The sequence below is a fragment of the Dama dama genome, chromosome 18, assembly GCF_033118175.1.
Source record: "Dama dama isolate Ldn47 chromosome 18, ASM3311817v1, whole genome shotgun sequence".
Classification (NCBI taxonomy): Eukaryota; Metazoa; Chordata; class Mammalia; order Artiodactyla; family Cervidae; genus Dama; species Dama dama.
The window spans coordinates 73,054,580-73,075,844 of NC_083698.1; the positions used below are offsets into that span (position 1 = coordinate 73,054,580).

Sequence of the window (21,265 nt, forward strand, 5' to 3'; positions counted from 1 at the left end):
TGCCAGCCTATGGCGTTCTCAAGCCGGAGCAGTTCCGATGGGTGTGGAGTCATCTTTTTACTTGCATTTGCCTAATGACTAGGGATATGGAACACTTAACCTGACTTCTAGTCATCTTGGTGGGTACGAGGTGGTATCTCACTGTGGCTTTGATTTTCATTTTTCCATGATGACTAATGGTGTCTTTTCATGTGCTTATGGCCTATTTACATGTAATTTTTGGAGACACACCTGTTCAGACCCTTTGTCCAGTTTTTAACTAGGTTGTCTTACCGAGTTGTAAGAGTTCTTTATATATTTAGAAACAAATCTCTTATCAGAGGACTTGCAAATACTTTCTCCCATTTTGTGGACTGTATTTCCACTTTCTTGATGGTGTCCTTTGAAACACAAAAGTTCCAAATTTGGGTGAAAGAGATTGTCCAAAATTGATGTTAATTCTACTTTAAATGAGTTGAATTAACTACTCATTTAAACATGAGTTTGAGCAAGCTTTGAGAGTTGGTGATGGACAGGGAAGTCTGGCGTGCTGCAGTCCATGGGGTCGCAGAGAGTCAGACATGACTGACTGAACCGAACTACTTTAAATACTTCGTGGAACTCAAATAAAACTATCTGCACCTGAAGACTTCTTGGGAAAAGCTTTTTTAAGTTACAGATTCAGTTTCTTTCATGGTTTTAGGACTATTCATGTTACCTATTTCATCTTGTTTGAATTTTTGGTAGACATTAATTTTCAAGTCCATTTCTTCAAAGTTGTTGAATTTATGAGCATTAAGTTGTTTGTAGCATTCCCTTGATGTCCTTGTAATGTCTTCAGGCTCCAGAGTGTTAGCCCTGTTATTAGTCAGCATTCTCCAGAGAACCAACCAACAGAATATATGAGAGAGATAAACATAAGAGATTTATTATAGGAATTGGCTCTGCAGTTACAGAGACCAAGGAGTTCCACAATTGGCTGTTCTCAAGCTGAAGAACCAGGAAAGCCATAGCCACTGGTATAAATTCAGTTCAAGTACAAAGACCCGAGAATGTGGAAGGGTGGCAGGTGGGGCTGTGGTGGCCCTGGAGGCCAAAGGCTGGAGAACCAGGAGCTCCAGTGTTCGAGGGTCAGAGGTGGACATCCCAGCTCGAGAGAGTGAATTCACACTTTGCCTTTTTGTTTTTCTCTGCCCCTACCCTCCCTCCCCCCAGCAACTGATTGGTTGATCCCCACCCCGCACTGGTGAGGCCGAATCTAGTCTACTGAGTCATGCTCATCTCCAGAGATGTCCTTGCATACACACCCAGAAATAGCATTTAATCCACTATCTGGGCATCCCTAAGCCCAGTCAAGCTAACACATAAAATTAACCATCATAGCCCCCATGGCATACTGGTCATTTGTGTCTTCTCTATTTTTGTCCCAATTTGCAATTTTACTGATTTTTCAAAGAACTCTTGTTTTTTTTTTGTTTCATTGATTCACTGATTCCCCTGTTTTCCTGTTTTCTGTTTCATTGATTTCTGCTCTTGGCTCTGTTTCCTTCTTACTGCTGAGTTTAGTTGATTTTGTCCTTTTCCTAGTTTCCTGAGGTAGGAACTTTAATGATTGACTGAGACCTTTCCTCTCTTCCAGTGTGCTATAAATGTCCCTCTCAGCACTTCTACCTGCAGACCACATAATTTAATACTTTATTTTCATTTACTTCAGTTCTTATTCTGTGTTTCTTATTCTGTAATTTTCCTTATTGTTGGGTAGTCCTGGGCTACATCGCCTGTGGTTCTCATGACTTGCAGCACTGTGTTGGTCTCCTGCCACAGCTCTGCTGGTGCTCTTGAATGGGTTTGAGGCACTTTCTGGGCTGGACCATCCTGTGACTTTGTGGGGGGTGGGGGGAACCCAGCTTGCTGGGCTGAAAGCCTGCTGTGGTGCAATTTCCTTTGCCAGTGGCCCCCAGAAAGTTGGGTGGGGGGTAAGAGCCAGAGAGGGGGTGCATGAGGTGGGGAGGAATGGCTTCCCTTGGCCCCTTAGGAGGCTTCCCCTTGATCTTCAATATCAGTTCTGCCACACTCCCTAGAGTTGTCACAGGCTTCAGTTCATATGAGGGTCCTCCTCCCAGTATGTAGTAGCTGGTGATGACAGGAAATGCCAGGCTCTCTCTCCCCTTCTGTTGAGTAGGCTGCTCTGCTGTTCCTCCAATCCTGGGGTCCCTCCCCAGCTCACCTTTCTCTTTTTGTCTTAGTTTAGTTCTGGTGGTCTCTAATTTCCTACATCTTTACTGAAGACTTACGAAGGACTCGGCTAGGCGATGAGAGAGAGGCCATAGGAAGAAGCAAGTGTTTTTCTTGTTGTTGGCTGTGGTGTAGCTTGTGAGATCTTAGTTCCCCCACAAGGGATTGAACTGGGGCCCCAGCAGTGAAAGCACTGCTTAAAAAAAGAGTCCTAATCACTGGGCCACTAGGGAATTCTCTGGAAGAGGCAACTTAGAAACTCTTAGGAGGTGAGGATGAAGATGGGTGTGGAGAAAAGGGACAAAGAACAGGAGCTCCCTATCAGTGGATAGCTGGACAGATTGCCAGCGACTGAGAGGGATGCAAGATGCAGGGCTTAGATTGGAACATGATGGGTCTGGTGCCTGGTGTGTTGGGGAGATGCCCAGCAGGCAGCCGCTGGCTCCATGGGCTCCGCGGTATAGCCAACAGAAGATTGAGGATGGAGGAGACTCCCCCACAACAATGGCTGTTCTGATTGCCTACCCCCGCCCCCGTCTAGCTCTGGGGTGGTGACAATGTTCAACTGTCTCCCAGAGCCTGGCACGGGGCGGATGCTCGGTGAATCTGAGTGCAGGAGGGCCTGTGTGGAAGCAAGGGCACATCTCCGGAAAGCTCAGGGAGGGTTTGCAACCTTGGGGGTGTGGCAGGGACGTCTGCTGAGAATGGAGGAAGGCAAGCTTCTCCGTCTTCCTTCCATTGCCCAAGAGCTGAAGGATGGGACAGCGCTGAGCTGCGGGGAACCCCGGGGACCAGTCAACCCGAGGCTCCGCTGGGGCTGCTTTCCCTGATGCGCTCCTGCCTGCCGGCTCTGGTTGCCATAGAGCCAGGAGGCGGTTGCCACGGAGACCGACGTGCGAGGACCGACCAATCAGTGAAGAGCTGCGGCGCCAGCTCACCTCTTGGATGGAGGCACCGGGCTAGGATGAGGACCCCTGCCCAGGCAGCTGGGAGCCGGGTGTTCGAGCAGGGGGCCTATGGCGCCGCCACCCCCAAAGCGCCGGTCCCCCAGAATCCCCAACACCCTCCCCGGCCCCGCACCCCAAATTCTGACGACCTTCTGCCTCTTCCCGACCCGACTAAGGGGTGATACCTCCGACTGGCCCTGAACCCCTCTCCCGTTAGTGGAGAGGAGGAGGGGGGTCAAGGGCTGGGATGCTGCGGGAAAGGCGGGGCCGCGGACCGCGGGAGGAGAGTGCAGTCGGGGTGGGGTATGGGGAGGGAGGGAGGGAGGGAGGCTGTCCCACCCCCTGCGCTCCCGGCACACCGCAGTGCCTGGCGCGCCCGCGCAAGCTCACTTGCTCACTCGGGGCGCTGGGCGGGCGGGGCGGCGCTGACGTCATCCACTGACCCCTTTCACCCCCCGGCCGAGGGGCGGTGGCCGCGCAAGCTCCGCGGGACGGACTCACGGACAGACAGGAGACGGAAGGACGGGCGTACGGCCAGGCCATGCCCGGGGAGGCTGCCCGCGCCGAGCTGCTGCTGCCGGAGGCGGGCGGGCCGGGACCCCGCACAGGTGAGGCCGCGGCGCGCTCTCCCTCCCGCCTGCGTGTCTCCGCCAACCCCTCTCTTCGTCCCTCCCGTCTCTACCCCTCTCCCTCTCCGACCCTGTCCCTCAACCATCTCCGTCCCATTTTCTCCTCGCGCCCCCCTCCCCGCCCTCTCTCCGTTCCCGTCCCTTCTCCATCCCCGCCCTGTCCCCTTCCTTGGTCCCCAGTCCTAGCCCAACGTAGCCCAACCCTGGCCCCTACTCAGGACCGCAGGGAAGGGCGGGGTGGATTAGATGTCCTCCTGGAGCCAAAAGCGACTTGAAGGCGTGAGCTTCCCAGCTCCGGTTGGCGTCCCCCGCCGCGCCCCATTGTATGAGAGGTGGGGGGGAATGGGCCTCACGGCCCCTGCAGCGTGGGTTGTCACCTGCACCCCAGCCACTGGGGATGCGGATTCGCGGGGTGCCTGCCCTCCCCACTCCCCATCCCCCTCCACCCCCACCCCCCCATGCTTGAGAGCTGCCTCTGGGCAGGCGACTGGTTCTGGCTCTGGAGGGAGGGACAGGGCTGGAGCTGGAGCCTGGGGAAGCCCGAGGGCTGGAAGGTGGGAGGCCCTGGGGGAGCAAGGCTTGGGGAGCATAGGCCCTGGAGTGCAAGCCCAAATCCTTGGAGAGACTTAGGGAGCAAGCGTTGGAGGGGATCTGCCTTAGGCCCAGGAAGACCAGCCAGGATGGCCACTGGGCAGGTCAGCCATATGTGGCTCTGGGAGGGCGAAGGGCACCTTGCTGTGCTGGTGATGAAACCCATACCGGGCCCAGGGGCCCGGCCTCCCTCTGGGTCCAGTAAAGTGGGTCGGGGCTGTCTCTGCTTGGACTGTTTAACAGCCTTGAATGAGGCACAAAAATCTTTGACCTTTGGCTTCCCTTCCTCTGTCCTCTTGGTGCCCAACCCCACCCTCAGCCTGCCTCGGGGTCCTGGAGTCCAGTGAGGGTGCACAGGGGTACCCTACCAGGTCCGTGCCAAGAGCCTGGTCTCCAGCACCCAGCCCCGCCGGCCACACCCACCTCCAAGGTTTAGGTGTTCATCACACTCCCGTGGACCCAAAGGACTCTCTTCTCAGGACCCTCTGGCCTCGCCAGCACCCCAGTAGTGTGGCCCAAGGGCCCAGGGTTCTGCCACCGCTGCAGCAGATGGGCAGAGCCTGGGGAGGGGGCTGCCCTAAGCTTCACCTCCACTCTGCAGACAGAAAGCTGAAGCACAGGAGATGTACTTGTGGGTGGTCATGGGTGAATGTGGAAGCCTCCAGAGAACATGGCCGGAGCTGGGCAGTCCCTATCTGCTGCCATGGGACCCACACAAATGAGCCTCAGCTTTGTGGGGGTGGCTGCTGCTGGCAACTCAGCCGAATGCACTCAGAGCCCCAAGAGCCCACAGCCCCTCAGAGCTGCTTATGGGGTAGGGCGGGGCCCCTGTGTGCTCCACAATTGGCCATCACCGAGCCAGCAGTGAGCTGGGATGTCCTGCCTGAGGGCAGCACACCGTGGCCCCTGCTTTCCCTCTCGCGTGTGCCAACTCTGGAAATAGATGTGGGGCAGCGGAGCCCAGTGAGACCCTGACAGGTCATCCTCAGGTGTAGGCAGCAGGGAAAGGAGAGAGACAAGGCAGAGAAGCAAGACTCCCACTTCACAGCAAGTGTGAGATCTGGAATGTTCCAGAGCTGAGTGGAGGGCAGGCTTCCTGCTCCCTGGGGGCCCACCGACCTAGGAGGTCATGAGCAGACCTTTCTTGGCAAGCCCTGCTGAGGCGGCACAGATTACGTGCCTGGAGTCAGCAAGTTAGTGTCCTAAGAGACAGGAGCTGGTCTCATCTTTAACGAGCATCTTGGAGGAAAGCCAGACCCCAGGCTGCTCGCCATGGTCAGAACTCTTGGAAATCATCCCTCGGGCACAGCAATACCCCTTCCTTCTCCTGACCTCGCTTTTCAGCAGACACCCAGCCTCGTGGGCCCCCGGTCCTCTGCTCAACTCTTGTCTGAGGGACGGGCAGCTGCAGCCAGGGAGTTGCCTCTCAGGGAAGATGCCTGCCCTTCTCACGCCCTTCTGTCTCCACAGATCTGTCCTGTGATGCGGCTGCGGCTACCACCCCAAAGGGGGACCGGCTGGAGCACTGTGCCCTGACATCTGGGCCCAGCGCCCTGGCTCTCGCGTTCCTGCACGGCAAGCCTGGTGCCCGGCCCCCGCCTGAGGGAGCCAGCTGGGATGCAGGGCCGGGCCGCGCCCCCTCAGCCTGGGCGGTCCAGGCAGAGGGCGGCCCCAGCCCAGGGCCTGCCGAGGTTCGGCCTACTACTGAAGGTCCTCTCCCATCCTCCCTGGAGCCCCGGATTGTAATGGGCGAGGAGACGCGCCAGGCAGCCCCACTGCCCAGGGCAACTGTGCCGGAGCTCAGGGACTGGGAGGGTGGGCATGCTAACCTGAACCCACCCCCCGAGTTGTGTTCTCAGGGTGACCCTGCTGTGCCTTTCCCTTCCCCAGACCCCGATTCCTACTTCACGCCTCCCTCCACCCCCACCAAGACAGCCTCCACCCTGCTCCCTGGCCCCGGGCCCCACAGGGACGCCCAGGATGCCCAGGCTGAGCTAGGGGACTCACCGCCAGCCTCGCCTACTGGCTCATACATCACAGCAGACGGGGACAGCTGGGCCTCATCCCCATCCTGCTCCCTGAGCCTGCAGGCCCTGGCCGAAGGGCTGGATGTACCCTCAGGCTGGGGCTTCTCTCCACCTGGGTCTGTGGTCGATGAGAGGGAGCTGCCCCCTGCCGGCACCCCGGACAGCTCGTCCCCAGAGTCCAGCCTCTCGGCAGACAGCAGCTCTTCCTGGGGTCAGGAGGGCCACTTCTTCGAGCTGGACTTCTTGGCCAACGACCCGATGATCCCTGCTTACCTCCTGCCCTTCCAGGGCAGCCTGATTTTCCAGGTGGAGGCGGTGGAGGTGACACCCCTGCCCCACGAGGAGGAGGAAGTGGAGGAGGAGGAGCACGAAGAGGAGCAGGAGGTCCCCCTCCCCAGAGGGGACCTAGCCGGGGAGGGCGAGGATGATAGCACATTTGCATCCTCTCTGCAGTCGCTGTCCGACCTGTCCATCACCGAGGGCGTGGACGAGGCCTTCGCCTTCCGGGATGACACTTCAGCTGCCTCCTCTGACCCCGACTCAGCCTCCTACACGGGGGCTGATGATGAGAGGCTGTACAGTGGAGAGCCCCACGCACAGCCCACCACATTGCTCCAGGACAGCCCTGGGGAGGCTGCCTCCTGGGGCCCAGAGCTCGCTCTTGGGGTGTCCGAGGGAGAGGCTGGCCAGGCTGCCAAGAGTCAAGAACCCATCTCCAAGATAATGAGGGTGGGTCCCGCTGCAGCCCAGGTGTCTTCTGCTGCTATGGCCCCTCACATCCCACAGGAATCTCTGGACCTCACTGGGGTGAGCCCTCAGGCCCAGGGAGAAGAGCCAGGTTTCACCATGGGACCAGTACCTGTTGCCCCAGTCCCATCTCAGCCTCTGCAGGAGGGAGACACTGCTACTTTAGGCCCAGAGCCCTGGATTTTGAAGGGAGAAGCAGACCTCAACTCTCTGCAAACCCTGAAGGAAGACACAGGCCAGGAGTTTGCCACTGCAACCAGCCCTGAACCCCAGCCAGAAGTGGATCCAGCAGCATTCCCACATCTGCAGGACGCAGGTTTCCCCTTGGCCCAGGAATCTGCCTCCAAGACCAGCCCTGAGCCCCATCTGGAAGAAGAGGACCTGACAGCATCCTCACCCCTCCAGGATGCAGGTCTCCCTTTGGTCCAGGGATCTGCCTCTGAGGTCAGCCCTGAGCCCCAGTCAGAAGAAGATCTGACAACATCCTCACCCCTGCAGGATGCAGGTCTCCCCTTGGTCCAGGGATCTGTATCTGAGGTCAGCCCTGAGCCCCAATCAGAAGAAGAGGACCTGACAGCATCTCTGCCCCTGCAGGATGCAGGTCTCCCCTTAGTCCAGGGACCTGCCTCCGAGCCCATCCCTGAGCCCCAGTCAGAAGATCTGACAGCATCCTTACCCCTGAAGGATGAAGGCCTCCCCTTGGTCCAGGGATCTGCCTCCGAGGCCAGCCTGGAGCGCCAGTCAGAAGAAGATCTGACAGCATCCTTACCTCTGAAGGATGAAGGTCTGCCCTTGGTCCAGGGATCTGCCTCCAAGGCCAGCCCTGAGCCCCAGTCAGAAGAAGAAAATCTAACAGCATCCTCACCCCTGCAGGATGCAGGTCTCCCCTTGGTCCAGGGATCTGCTTCTGAGGCCAGCCCTGAACCCCAGTCAGAAGATCTAAGAGCATCCTCACCCCTGCAGGATGCAGGTCTCTGCTTGGTCCAGGGATCTGTCTCTGAGGTCAGCCCTGAGCCCCAGTCAGAAGAGGACCTGACAACATCCCCACCCCTGCAGGACGCAGGTCTCCCCTTGGTCCAGGGATCTGTCTCTGAGGCCAGCCCAGAGCCCCAGTCAGAAGAGAACCTGACAGCATCCTCAACCCTGAAAGATGCAGGTCTCCCCTTGGTCCAGGGATCTGCCTCCGAGGCCAGCCTGGAGCCCCAGTCAGAAGAAGAAGATCGCACAGCCTCCCTACCCCTGCAGGATGCAGGTTTCCCCTTGGTCCAAGGATCTGCTTCTGAGGCCAGCCCTGAGCACCAGTCAGAAGAAGATCTGAAAACATCCTCACCCCTACAGGATGCAGGACTTCCCTTGGTCCACGAATCTGCCTCTGAGACAAGCCCTGAGCCCGAGTCAGAAGAAGAGGACCTGACAGCCTCCCCACCCCTGCAGGACGCAAGTCTCCCCTTGGTCCAGGGATCTGCCTCTGAGGCCAGCCCTGAGCCCCAGTCAGAAGAAGATGTGACAGTATCCTTACCCCTGAAGGATGCAGATCTCCCGTTGGTCCAGGAATTTTCCTCTGAGGCCAGCCTGGAACCCCAGTCTGAGGAGGACCTGACAGTATCCCCACCCCTGCAGGACACAGGTCTCCACTTGGTCCAGGGATCTGCCTCCGAGGCCAGCCCTGAGCCCCAGTCAGAAGAAGAGGACCTGACAGCCTCCCCACCCCTGCAGGATGCAAGTCTCCCCTTGGTCCAGGGATCTGCCTCCGAGGCCAGCCCTGAGCCCCAGTCAGAAGAAGATCTGACAGTATCCTTACCCCTGAAGGATGCAGATCTCCCCTTGGTCCAGGAATTTTCCTCTGAGGCCAGCCTGGAACCCCAGTCCGAGGAGGACCTGACAGTATCCCCACCCCTGCAGGACACAGGTCTCCCCTTGGTCCATGGATCTGCCTCCGAGGCCAGCCCTGAGCCCCAGTCAGAAGAAGAGGACCTGACAGCCTCCCCATCCCTGCAGGATGCAAGTCTCCCCTTGGTCCAGGGATCTGCCTCCAAGGCCAGCCTGGAGCCCCAGTCAGAAGAAGACCTGACAGCATCCCCACCCCTGCAAGATGCTGGTCTCCCCTTGGTCCAGGGATCTGCATCTGAGGTCAGCCCTGAGCCCCAGTCAGAAGAAGACCTGACAGCATCCCCACCCCTGCAAGATGCTGGCCTCCCCTTGGTCCAGGGATCTGCATCTGAGGTCAGCCCTGAGCCCCAGTCAGAAGAAGAGGACCTGACAGCATCCCCGCCCCTGCAGGAAGCGGGTCTCCACTTGGTCCAGGGATCTGCCTCCGAGGCCAGCCCTGAGCCCCAGTCAGAAGAAGAAGTGACAGCGTCCCCACCCCTGCAGGATGCAAGTCTCCCCTTGGTCCAGGGATCTGCCTCCGAAGCCAGCCCTGAGCCCCAATCAGAAGAAGACGATCTAAGAGCATCCACACCCCTGCAGGATGCTGGTCTCCCCTTGGCCCAGGGATCTATCTCTGAGGCCAGCCTGGAGCCCCAGTCAGAAGAGGACCTGACAGCACCCCCGCCTCTGCAGGACACTGGTCTCCCCTTGGTCCAGGGATCTGCCTCCGAGGCCAGCCCGGAGCCCCAGTCAGAAGAGGACCTGAGAGCCTCCCCACCTCTGCAGGACACAGGTCTCCCCTTGGTCCAGGCATCTGCCTCCGAGGCCAGCCCTGAGCCCCAGTCAGAAGAGGACCTGACAGTATCCCCACCCCTGCAGGACGCAGGCCTGCCCTTGGTCCAGGGATCTGCCTCTGAGGCCAGCCTGGAGCACCAGTCAGAAGAGGACCTGACAGCATCCCTGCCCCTGCAGGATGCAGATCTGCCCTTGGTCCAGGGATCTGCCTCCGAGGCCAGCTCAGAGCCCCAGTCAGAAGAGGACCTGACAGCCTTCCCGCCCCTTCAGGACGCAGGCCTGCCCTTGGTCCAGGGATATGCCTCTGAGGCCAGCCTGGAGCCCCAGTCAGAAGAAGAGGACCTGACAGCCTCCCCACCCCTGCAGGATGCCGGTCTCCCCTTGGTCCAGGGATCTGCCTCCGAGGCCAGCTCAGAGCCCCAGTCAGAAGAGGATCTGACAGCCTTTCCACCCCTGCAGGATGCAGGTCTCCCCTTGGTCCAGGGATCTGCCTCCGAGGCCAGCCCAGAGCCCCAGTCAGAAGAAGATCTAAGAGCATCCTCACCCCTGCAGGATGCAGGTCTCCCCTTGGTCCAGGGATCTGCCTCCAAGGCCAGCTCAGAGTCCCAGTCAGAAGAGGATCTGACAGCATCCCTGCCCCTGGAGGATGCAGGTCTCCCCTTGGTCCAGGGATCCGCCTCCGAGGCCAGCCCTGAGCCCCACTCAGAAGAAGAGGATCTGACAGCATCCCTGCCCCTGCAGGACGCAGGTCTCCTCTTGGTCCAGGGATCCACCTCCGAGGCCAGCCCTGAGCCCCACTCAGAAGAAGAAGATCTGACAGCATCCCTGCCCCTGCAGGATGCAGGTCTCCCCTTGGTCCAGGGATCTGCCTCTGAGGCCAGCTCAGAGCCCCAGTCAGAAGAAGACCTGACAGCATCCTCACCCCTGCAGGATGCAGGTCTCCCCTTGGTCCGGGGATCTGCCTCGGAGGCCAGCTCAGAGCCCCAGTCAGAAGAGGACCTGACAGCCTCCCCACCCCTGCAGGATGCCAGTCTCCCCATGGTCCAGGGATCTGCCTCTGAGGCCAGCCCGGAGCTCCAGTCAGAAGAAGAGGACCTGACAGCCTCCCCACCCCTGCAGGATGCCGGTCTCCCCGTGGTCCAGGGATCTGCCTCCGAGGCCAGCCCGGAGCTCCAGTCAGAAGAAGAGGAGCTGACAGCCTCCCCACCCCTGCAGGCTGCAGGTCTCCCCTCCAGTCAAGTATCTGCCACCAGTGCCAGCCCTCAGGCCCTTATGTCTGACTCAGGCTGTACCCAAGGGACAGAACCCACAGTCACTGCAGCCCGTAGGAAAGGAAGAAAGACCCTGGGACTAAGGCCAGCGCCTGAGCAGAGAGACCCAGACCACACTGGAGGCTCAGACTCTCTGGCCTTGGATCAGATACATCTGGGTGGCCCAGACCTACCTGCAGATGCTCGGACACCCTTGGAGGGAGATGCAGGCCCCTCCAAGCCTGCCACAGAGATCCCAGACATACCTGAGCCTTTCACAGGTGTCCAAGGTCCCCCAAAGCCTGACTCCAGTGGGGAGGAAGTAGCAAAGGGCATTTTGGCACCTGAGCAGGAAGCCTTTCATGATGTCTGTGCACATGGGGGTGATGGAGCTGAGTCTGGTTCACTCCCAAAGCAAGCCCTGGGGGCTGAGCACCAGGGGCATGAAGCCCTAAAGCCAGTGGTTCATGGCCCAGGGGTGTGTCCCACTGCCAGCCTGGAGGTTGGCCAGTTGGGGCCCCCAAGCCCAGTGGAGGAGGGAAGGGCCACTCTTGGGCACAGGCTTCCCATGGCTGTGGGCTCAGAGGCTGGGCTGGGCTCCTGCTCAGAGTCTCCTTCAAGAGCTGTGCCCAGGCTGGGAGGGCACTGTGCCAAAGATCCTGCCCCAACATCTCCACTGCCCTTGAGGCAGTCAAAGCCTGTGCTGGGCCCAGGCAGGGGAGAGCAGGCCCAGGCAGCACTTGGAGTCCTTGGCCCCTCCCCACTGCAGCCTCCAGAAAGCCCCATAGGGGGCCTGCCCAGTACACCCCAAGACAGGATCCAGAGCCCTGAGCCCCCTGCTCCTGGTGCCCTCATGGAGGCAGTCCCAACCCCCCTGGCATCCCCTGCCCCCTGCCCTTGCCGGGGCCCCCGGGAAGACTTGGTGGAGGGCGCGGAGCCCCTGGGCTCTCCAGGCCACCCACCACCTCGGCCAAGAGCCCAGCGGGCGGTGGCTACCTCCTCAGGGATCACAAGCCCCCCTGGGGCTGGGCAGGTCAGCCTCCCACCCCACCCCACCCTCCTCAGCCCCAAGGCAGCCCCCAAGAGGGGTACCCATGCCAAAGACCTGGCCTCGAGGCTCTCACCCCCTCGCCAAGTGCCTCCGGGCCCCGGGCCCCGGAGCCCAGCCAGCCCTCGAGCGCTCCCAGCCACTGAGCAGGATGACGGCGACAGTCTGGAGGAAGGTGAGTGGGATGCAGGCGGCAGTGCTGTCCTGAGCCAGGGACCCGGGGGGCAGAGGGCTGGGCAGGGATGCCAGCGCTGCTCGCCCCGTGCCTGCAAGAAGGGCAGGCCATCCTCACACTCCCCTTCCTCAGACTCGCCCCGCGCTCTGGGCTCTGGCCAGCACTCGGACAGCCACGGGGAGTCATCAGCCGAGCTGGAGGAGCAGGACCTCCCAGGACCGCAGACCGCACAGTGCCCAGCCCAGGTGCCCGAAAAGGCAGGTTGTGCGCCCAGGGGAGGGCTCCATGCCCTGCCCTCGGGTGCTCAGACCCCCTTTCTTCTCCAGGCCCCAGCCGGCAGCGGGAGCGAGGAGACAGTCGCCAAAGCCAAGCAGAGTCGCAGTGAGAAGAAGGCCCGAAAGGTGCGCTGGGCAGACATCTGGGACCCTGCTCCCTCCAGGAGGGACCAGGCTGGCCAGACAACCCCAGCCACCCCGAGAGTGGGGCTGGCAGCGTAAGGGGACCCTTTCCCACCCCATGGCTGATGAATCCCATCAATGGGGGCCCTGGGATAAAGGGAATAACTGGATGCCTTGGGTGAAGTAACTGGGGCTGGGCTGTCAGTTGAAACAGACTCATAGCCTGAGTCCGACGTCCTATTTGCTCACACAGGGAGCCACCTGGGAGCCTCCACAGAGGGTGGGTGGTGGAGCCCTTGTGCCCCTGGCGGTGGACCGTCTCCCCCGGACTTGTTCCTCTCCCCCAACCCCCATCTGGGAACTTTGGGGCCCATGCCCAGGTCTGAGACCATTGTGCTTCCAGGCGATGTCCAAGCTGGGCTTACGACAGATCCAGGGGGTCACCAGGATCACCATCCAGAAGTCCAAGAACATCCTCTTTGTCATTGCCAAGCCTGACGTCTTTAAGAGCCCAGCCTCAGACACCTACGTGGTCTTCGGCGAGGCCAAGGTCTGAGCGGCTGGCCAGGGGTGCGGGGTGGGCGTCTGGGGCGCAGGCTCGGCTGACAGCGGACCTCTGTGCTGCAGATCGAGGACCTGTCGCAGCAGGTGCACAGGGCTGCGGCCGAGAAGTTCAAGGTGCCCTCGGAGCCCTCCGCCCTGGTGCCCGAGTCAGCGCCTGGGCCGAGGGCGAGACCTGAGTGCGAGCAGGAGGAGGAGGAGGAGGAGGAGGAGGAGGAGGTGAGGCCACGGGGCCTGGGCCCCTCGTGGAGGGGGCAGCTTGGCCTGGGGGCCTCTCCCTGGGGGAGCGGACCGCTGCAGCACCTCCCTGCACATCCCGCTCCAGGTGGATGAGGCAGGACTGGAGCTGCGCGATATCGAGCTGGTGATGGCGCAGGCCAACGTGTCAAGGGCCAAGGCCGTGCGGGCCCTGAGGGACAACCAGAGTGACATCGTCAACGCCATCATGGTGAGTGGCTGGCCCCTTCACAAATGCCCTGCTGCTGTCTGCCAGGGCCTGTCCCCAATATGACCCTCTCTTTCTACAATTCTCACAGGAGCTGACAATGTAGTTGCTGACCAGAGACCCGGCTCCACCCCTGCCCCCTAGCTCTGCTGCTCAATAAAGTGGTGTCCCTTCATCGCCTCTCTGCTCCTCCAGCACAGGCTCTGGCTAAACAGATTGCAGGAGGTGTGCAGACACTTCCTGAAGCCACACAGATCCCAAGGAGGGTGGTGGTCCCTCCCCCGCATCCCAGGGAATCCACCTTGTCCAGGGATTGTGGACAGTCCAGTCACTTGGCTGTGGCCCAAGGCATGGACCTGGGAATAACAGTTTCTGGAAGGAACTCCCCAGATGCAGGGGCCCCCAAGCTGGGGGAGCTGCGGGAAGTAGTGTCTGCTCAGGCGAAGAGCACAATCTCCCGAAGTTCCTGGCCCCTCCCTGTGGCCCAACTCTAAGAGTCACCATCCTCTCCCTGTCCTCTCTCTCCTACAAAGTCCCGGGACCCGCAGGGTGGGGGTGATGTCCCAGGACAAAAGAGGGAGACCACTGGGTGAGGGACCACATGTGGGTGGAGCCCCTGGGGAAGAGCAACAGTCCTGACCGCCACAGAAGGCTCATGGGACACAAGGTCCCCACTGTTCACAAGCACAGGGTGGGCTACGGAAGGGATGGCCCCTGGCCCACGTGGCTATCTTTAGCTGTTCAGATGCTTCCAGGGCAGGTTAATTTGCACACACACCTAGAGACGGCATCTACCAACTGTCTCCCTTAGCTCTGCCCAGCCCGGGCCCACAGCCAGCACCTGATCCGCCAGGGCCAGAATGAGGTCTGAGATCCGTCCTCCAGTCCTGCCCCTTGTCAGCGGTAGGGAGACTAGGGGACTGCAGACCCCTGCCTGGTTCCCACAGGGCTGGACAGCGAACCCACATCCCTGTCCTCCCTCCCGGGGGCTCAAGTACCCACCCTGCTGAGCCCAGGGCTTCTTGCGTATGCAGTCAGGAGCCTCAAGGTGTGGAGGTATCTTGGGGGTGAGGAGGGAGTCCCAGAGCTGGGCCTCCCCGCACCTGCACTGCAGTGCCAGGCCCCAGCCTCCAGGCTGACGGCCCCGAGGTCACCCCCATGGCCTTCCCATGTCCCAAGGGCACAGGAGGGGCCCCGCCCAGGGGGGACCAAGGCCAAGGGGTTTGACGGGCCCCCACTGGCCTCCCTGACGACCAGGGACCCTGGGCTCCAAGATGCCATGCTCTCAGGGTGAGGATGGCACTTCTGGTGAAGACGTGGTGTGCAGGTTTGCTGTGAACCACCATGACGGTGAATGGGCCTGGGGTCATGGGCACGGATGAAGGGCTGGAGGACAGCGAGCCCCTCTGAGAGCCCAGTGCTCATGTCCACGTGTGCTCAGGACACCTGCTCCCTACCCTGTGTCCACACCCAAATCAGGCCCTCCCTGGAGGTGTCGGGCACAAGTGCTCAGTCCACCGTGCCCCGCCAGGGCGTCTGGGTCTGAGACATGCCAGACAGGAGTCCCCAGCTCTTATCCCACTGGAGCAGAAACACAATGGCAACCAGAGATAAATTATTCACATTGCAGTAAACTTCTTTTAAGGTCTCTGAGAGTTTCAATAGAAACGTCGTGTGCAAAATGACAGCTGTCCAGGGTTTGGCTGACAGGACCCCTCCCGAGGCAGGGTGGCATGCAGGTGGGTGCAGCTTGACTTTCTGCCCCGGCATGGGGATGCCTCCTTCACAGTAGAGCCACCTGTGTCCGGGGCCCAGGAGGGCGACTGGCAGGGGCCCCGGTGCCATCAGGCTGAGTCCTGGTCCATGCTGCAGCCCAGCGCCTCAATGTCATTGCTGATGTCCGAGATCATGCGGTCCCACTCATCCCCCTCCGAGGGCGCGGACTGGTCGTCAGAGCTGCCTGCGGCCCTGTTCCCATTGGAGGTGGAGGTGGAGGTGGAACTCGTGGCCCGGCGATACCTGCCAAAGCTGTCCGTGATGATTCCACGGCCATCCTTCACCCCAATGGTCTCCAAGAAGTTCTCGAAGTGCTGGCTGTCTTTCTCAGGGATGAAGGGCCGCAGACCTGCAGACACATGGCCCACCTGACCCTAAGCCAAGCCTCTTGCTGAAAGCACATGTGTGCCTGTCCCAGGGGGCCCACGGCCTGTATAAACCCACCCCACCTGCCCCATGTGTCTGCCCCAATCCTGACAGGTGCTGTGGACTGGCCCTGCCTTGGCAACAGGGCTGGTGCAGGCCAGAAGCCACACTCTTATATCACTCCCCTCGGTCCTCAGGAAAGCCCCACTTCACAGGTTTCCAAACATAGGAGAGGAGAGGGTGCAAGGGAGGCTGAAACCGGGCTCCAAGCACCAGGCCCCACTGCCCAGCTCCCAAGTGACCACCTACTTCCTGGAAAGTAGGTGTGAGAAAACCTACTCTGATGTGAGGGCAATATGAAACAGGCCTTGGACTCCAGGCTTGGCTTGGGCTGACTCCAAGGGGCCTATGGAGTCAGCAAGAGATCAGACTGGATGCAGGCCTGCCGTCAGCCCTTCACCTCCACCCCCACCCCATCAGCAGAGCACCCTCCTTGCATTGTTGGGGGCAGAGCCCAGGACCTGGGAGCCTCCACCAGCCAGGTTCTCTGGGATCGGCATAGGGAAAGCACAGTCGCTCCACTGTGTTTGTGCATGTGGACACACATCCAGGGCTGCATCTGGCTGTCTGTGGCAGGCCCTGAGTACCCGCCCGCCCTGCTGACTCTGCAGGCTCTTCTCTCAGGGCCTCAGCTAAGGCTGCTTTTCACTGGGAATGGCGTCATCACTCCTCCGCGCAGCAAGCTCCTGCCTACTCCCCCAAACCTGTCCCTGCACCAATTTCCTCTGAAGAGCCTCCCTCAGCCCTTGCCAGGCATGCAGTGCCCAGCTCACCCCGAGTCTGGCTCCCCAGGGGCAGGGTCCCCAGAGTCGCTCACCAAGCAGCAGGAACTTGCGGCTGTCCCCGTAGAGCTGCCGCAGGTTGATGCAGAACTCGTGCACGGAGGCCCCGTCCCGGTACTCGTGCAGCAGCGCCGCGAACTGCTGGATCTCCTGTGACGACAGCTTGGTGCGCAGCTGCCGAGAGAGCAGGCCCGCGGCAGGGTGGTGACCGGCGCTGCCTCCACCCTGCTCACACCCAGCTTGACCCCTGCTGGAGGGTCAGCAGGAGGGAGGGGAACCCCGCACCAGCACCGAGGCCCCCACACCAGTGCCTCCGAGACCAGCCCATGCCATCTGCTTTAACCTGCCACCTGGCTGGCCTGGCTGGCCATCAGTGGGTGGAGGGCGCATGTCTGACACCACTGCCAGGAGCCATGGAACTGCACACAGAGCCCAGAGTGATATTCGGTGTATTGACCAAGTTTTTAATGACGTGAAGTCGAGGAACAGGGGAAAAGTCTGCTGAGCGATAAGGCCCATCTGGCCCTTCCAGGGAATGACCTGCAACCCATGCCACCATTCCCCACCGGAGACCCAGAGACAGGTCTGTGGTTCAGCCCCAGAGGCCAGAGCAGCCCCACACTCAGGCCTTGGCCACCTCATGCTCTTTCCAAAAACTGACCCGGTAGGAAAGACTTTGAGGCCCAGTTGTAAGCAAGGCATCCCTGCTCCCCCCAGCTCCACCCACAGGGAAGCAAGCCTTCCTCCCACCTCCTCCAGGGAGCTCCTAGCCCGTAGGCACTGCACACAGGCTTGCCGGCGGGGCCAGCGTCTTCTGACCTTGGTGGGCAAGTAGCAGGCGGCGTACCGTGAGCATGTAGTCCTGCAGAAGCTCCGCAGCCGTGGCGCTCAGCTCACTCTCACTAACCGTCTTGGCATGGGGTGCTGTCTGCATGCAGAAGGACAAGGGCGAGACACCACCTGCATGTGCACACTCGGGGAAGGAGCTGCAAGGCACAAGCCAGGATGTGAGTGGGCGGCCCCCTAGCCCTGCCCCGGGCCTCACCCTCACCCCCAGGGATCCAGTGAGAGCCAGGGGCTGAGACAAAGAGGAGGCCTGTCATGGAGGAGGTGCTCGGGGAAAGACAGAGAAGGACATGTGCAGGGAAGGACCCAGAAGGGGCCAGCAGCCTAGCAGGGTCTCAGTGGAGCAATGACAGCACTAGTGTGACCCCAAGGAGCCCATTCACTGGGAGACTCCTGAAACTGGGGAAGGAAGGTGGGGCCAGGCAGCTTTATGGGCAGCGCTGAGACCCAGGTAGGGGTACTCACAAAGTGCTGGCTTCCGTCTCATATGGCTCCTTCATGTCCACCTTTGTGGAAGAGTCATCTGTGCAGGAAATGTAGAACACAGAAGCTTCTGGTTATGTGAGGGAGGGGACCCTGAGCCCAGTATCCACGTGCTAAGCAGAAGAGGCAGAGCCCTGGCGGTGGGGAGCCACCCAGGCCCCTGGGGTGCACCCTTTGGGCTGCACCTACACCTGCTTCTCCTGAGATGCACCACCTGCCGTGGGTCTGGACAGGAGCCAGGACAATGCTCTGGTCCCCGAAGATGTGCCAAGTGGCGGAGCTGAAGCAGGCTCCCCAGTGGCCAGAACAAGAGAAGCTTCATCAGTAGACAGTGAACATCCCTGTGTCTACTTCGTGAAAACTCATTCAGCTGTATACTTTCGATTTGTGTGTATCTTTTAGTACAACAGTATATTAAAAAAAAAAAAAAAATGCAAGGGCCAAAGCAACCACACTAAAGCTGAATGTTTAACTATAGTTCAGTAAACCACCTGCTGCCCACTGGGGCCTCAACCTTCCCACCTGCCCATGAGGACAGACTACCAGCCTCACTAGGCTATCTTTGTGGGGCTGCAAGCAGCTCCAGCACAAACAGCGAGATGAGGATGCAGCCAGGGAACCAGCCCTTCATCAAAGCACCCCTGCAGATTCGTGTTTACATGCAGAGGGTTCTGTGCTGTTCACGGGGATGTGTGAGCTGCACTGGAGGGTGTGGGGCTGCACTCCTCTCCGCAGAGAGACCAGCGGCCTCCAGCCCTGGAGGCTACCACTGAGCTGTCTCCAATATCTTTCTTCCTGTTCCCCTGACAGAAGCCATGGATCCTCAATAAACTATTTATTTGAAAAGTCGATGCTCCTGGTGTTTACAAGACTGAGCTTCAGTGGGCTACATGTAAACGAAGCGTGCTATGAGCTTACAATTCCCAGAAACACTCCCCGGTGCTCTGAGTGACAGTCCCCCTGCACCACCTTTGGGCTCTGTGCTCTTCCAGCCGCCGCCCCCACCCTGCCCTGGGCAGCCTGCACCCTGGAAGGGGCCCCACACCCATGGTGCAGGGAGCCCCTCCCAGCCCTCACTTTTAAGTTTGGTACAGTGACTTTAGCCACCAGTGGTTCCAAAGTAAGTGTTCTTGGCCCCTAGAGTTATGCAGGAAGCCACCAGGGGGCCTAAAGGAGGGAGTGGGGAGAACACGTGAACAGTGAAGTCTGGGAATGAAGGGTGCTGACTCAAACTCTGCCCTGGACGGTGGCCACCAAAGTGCTATTCTGGCAGGAGCTTGCAGCAGAGCCCTGGTGGGAAGGGGAGAGGGAGCCCAGTTGCTCACATACCACTGTGAAGGGATAGGTGGTGGGTGGGTGTCGAGGCCCCATCAAATATGGCTCTGTCCAGGAAGTCGATGGTGGACTCCGTGTACACGATCTGGAAGACCTGGCCAAGCAGGGAGCACAGCTCTTCCGCGGCAACCTGCCAATGGAGGACAAGGCTGAGCCTTCCAGGCAGCTGCCTGGGCATCCGACAGCTCAGATGCAGAACAAACACCTAGAAACAGGGCCCACTGTCTCCCACTGCCCACCAGGGCCACAAGGATGCCAGCCCACACCCAGGAGGCTCTCTGGACCCGCAGGAGCATCACCTCTGTCCCTCCTCCTGCACTGCTCTCCCACCCACAGCCATCTCAGCACCCGTGCCAGCCTCAGGAAAAGGGCAAAGAGCGGACAGCATCCGAGCCAGGGCACATGGACAGCATTCCTGACACCGCACAACCCTTCACACATGTGCTGTCAACGCGGGTCCCACCTGGGGAGGCTCTTCCCCCAAGACAGGGGGCAACATCTGGAGGAGCTCCCAGTGGGGACAAGCCAGGGAGGCGGCCCCAGAAGGAAGAACTACTCAGGTGGAAGGTGGGCAGTGATGAGGAGGAGGGAGACTCATCAGAGGCTGCCAAAGACCACCATCCCTGCTCTGGTCTTACTAAAGATGTGAAAATTAAACAGAAGGGTATCAGGGGGCTCCCTGAGGCTGGCAGCTCTATGGTGGGCCTCAAGCCACTCCCCCAGAGTCTTCCCCAATGGCACAGCTTGGTGTGAAGACCACAGCCCCCACATGGGGGAGGGAAAGGTGGGGCCAACCAAGAGAAGAAGGAACCAGCATGGAGGTATCAGACTGGGACTCAGTGGGACCAGGGTCAGGTGGTGGGTGGGGCTGGGGCTGGAATGGGTGGAGCCTGGGCAAGCTATGGGTGGGGCTGAGTCAGGATATGGGTGGGGCTGGGCAGGGCCTGGGTCCCAGGTACCAACCCTGCTCACCTTGCTCTCCGCAGCCAGGATCACCAGGCAGCATGCCTCTACAGGCCCCACTCCGCTCTCCGACAGGGAGCCTGTGGTGAGGCCTCGGGAACTTTCTGCACACAAACTCTGGCTGGGGGAGATGCCGGGGTCCTGGGCTGGGAAGTCAACACCATGGCAGGTTAGGGCCGGTGTGGGAGCTCAACGGCAGGCTCTGGGCAGCCCCTACCTGACTCAGGTGGGGACAGACGGAGCCAGGCAAGCCCCCGCCCTCATCTTCCCTTCACAAGAGCACCCTCCCCTGCCACTGCCCACTCAAAACCACCACCTTAACATGACCTTCTAGCTTCTCTGCCAAAGACAGAGTGAATATCTCAGACGGAAACTGCCAATATTTAGCTGCTTCTGATCTACACAAAAGAAGGTATTCACAGAGTTCTAGTGACAGGCTTAAGACACAATCCTGACAGAAGAGGAAACTGAGGCAGAGCGGGCAGAGGGCCACGTCCGAGGATGCATGAGGGGCAGAGCCCAGGTTGGGATCTAGCCATGAGAGCACCCGCCTATTTGTTAACACTACACACCACCACCTCCACACACACAAGGTCTCGTAGGACGTGAGGGGGATTCCTGAGGCCGGAAGTGGGGGCTGTGGCCCAGGGAAGCTTCTGCAGAAGTGGGCTCCAGGCAGATCCACGGAGACACACCTGGGAGTAGGAAGTGCCGGGGAAGGCTGGAGCTCCCCTGGTGCCAGGATATCTCAGGGCAAGCCCAGCCCAGCAGGGAGACCACCCAAAGCTCAGAGAGTGCTGAGACAGGACCCCAGCTAGGAACAGCCAGACTCTGGGGTGCATGGGCTGGCAAAGACCAGGGCTCTGTAGAGCAAGGCTGGTGGCACCCCATGTGGAGGCTGAGCCCCATGAATCCCACTGTCAGACCCTGACTGTACCATCCCACGGCCATGGGCCAC

The 21,265-nt window shown here is 60.1% G+C and overlaps 2 protein-coding genes across 9 annotated transcripts in view; one reads left to right on the plus strand and one right to left on the minus strand.

Annotated features, from left to right (window-relative positions):
* The first annotated feature begins 3,663 nt into the window (after positions 1-3,663).
* NACAD (NAC alpha domain containing) lies at positions 3,664-13,871 on the plus strand. The gene is made up of 8 exons (XM_061165576.1): positions 3,664-3,769; positions 5,852-12,292; positions 12,425-12,537; positions 12,619-12,693; positions 13,094-13,240; positions 13,318-13,470; positions 13,577-13,699; positions 13,788-13,871. The coding sequence occupies exons 1-8, from the start codon at positions 3,703-3,705 to the stop codon at positions 13,800-13,802; spliced, it is 7,134 nt and encodes a 2,377-aa protein (XP_061021559.1). The 5' UTR covers positions 3,664-3,702; the 3' UTR covers positions 13,803-13,871.
* Positions 13,872-15,307: 1,436 nt separating this feature from the next.
* The window catches only part of CCM2 (CCM2 scaffold protein), a 51,714-nt gene continuing 45,756 nt past the window's right edge, over positions 15,308-21,265 (minus strand). For all 8 annotated transcript variants that reach the window (XM_061165585.1, XM_061165583.1, XM_061165582.1 and 5 more), the window contains 6 exons: positions 20,317-20,453; positions 19,339-19,474; positions 17,992-18,049; positions 17,528-17,666; positions 16,716-16,854; positions 15,308-15,821 (listed from right to left, as the gene is read on the minus strand). In XM_061165585.1, the coding sequence (XP_061021568.1) occupies positions 15,541-15,821; positions 16,716-16,854; positions 17,528-17,666; positions 17,992-18,049; positions 19,339-19,474; positions 20,317-20,453 (890 nt within the window). In that variant the 3' untranslated portion in view covers positions 15,308-15,540. The remainder of the gene's footprint in view (positions 15,822-16,715; positions 16,855-17,527; positions 17,667-17,991; positions 18,050-19,338; positions 19,475-20,316; positions 20,454-21,265) is intronic.

Excerpts from the sequence above, each read along its gene's own strand:
- NACAD (XM_061165576.1), top strand. The coding sequence starts at position 3,703 with ATGCCCGGGGAGGCTGCCCGCGCCGAGCTGCTGCTGCCGGAGGCGGGC. Across the intron at positions 12,293-12,424 it reads CGGCGACAGTCTGGAGGAAG|ACTCGCCCCGCGCTCTGGGC; the intron begins GTGAGTGGGATG and ends CCCCTTCCTCAG. Across the intron at positions 13,241-13,317 it reads TGGTCTTCGGCGAGGCCAAG|ATCGAGGACCTGTCGCAGCA; the intron begins GTCTGAGCGGCT and ends TCTGTGCTGCAG.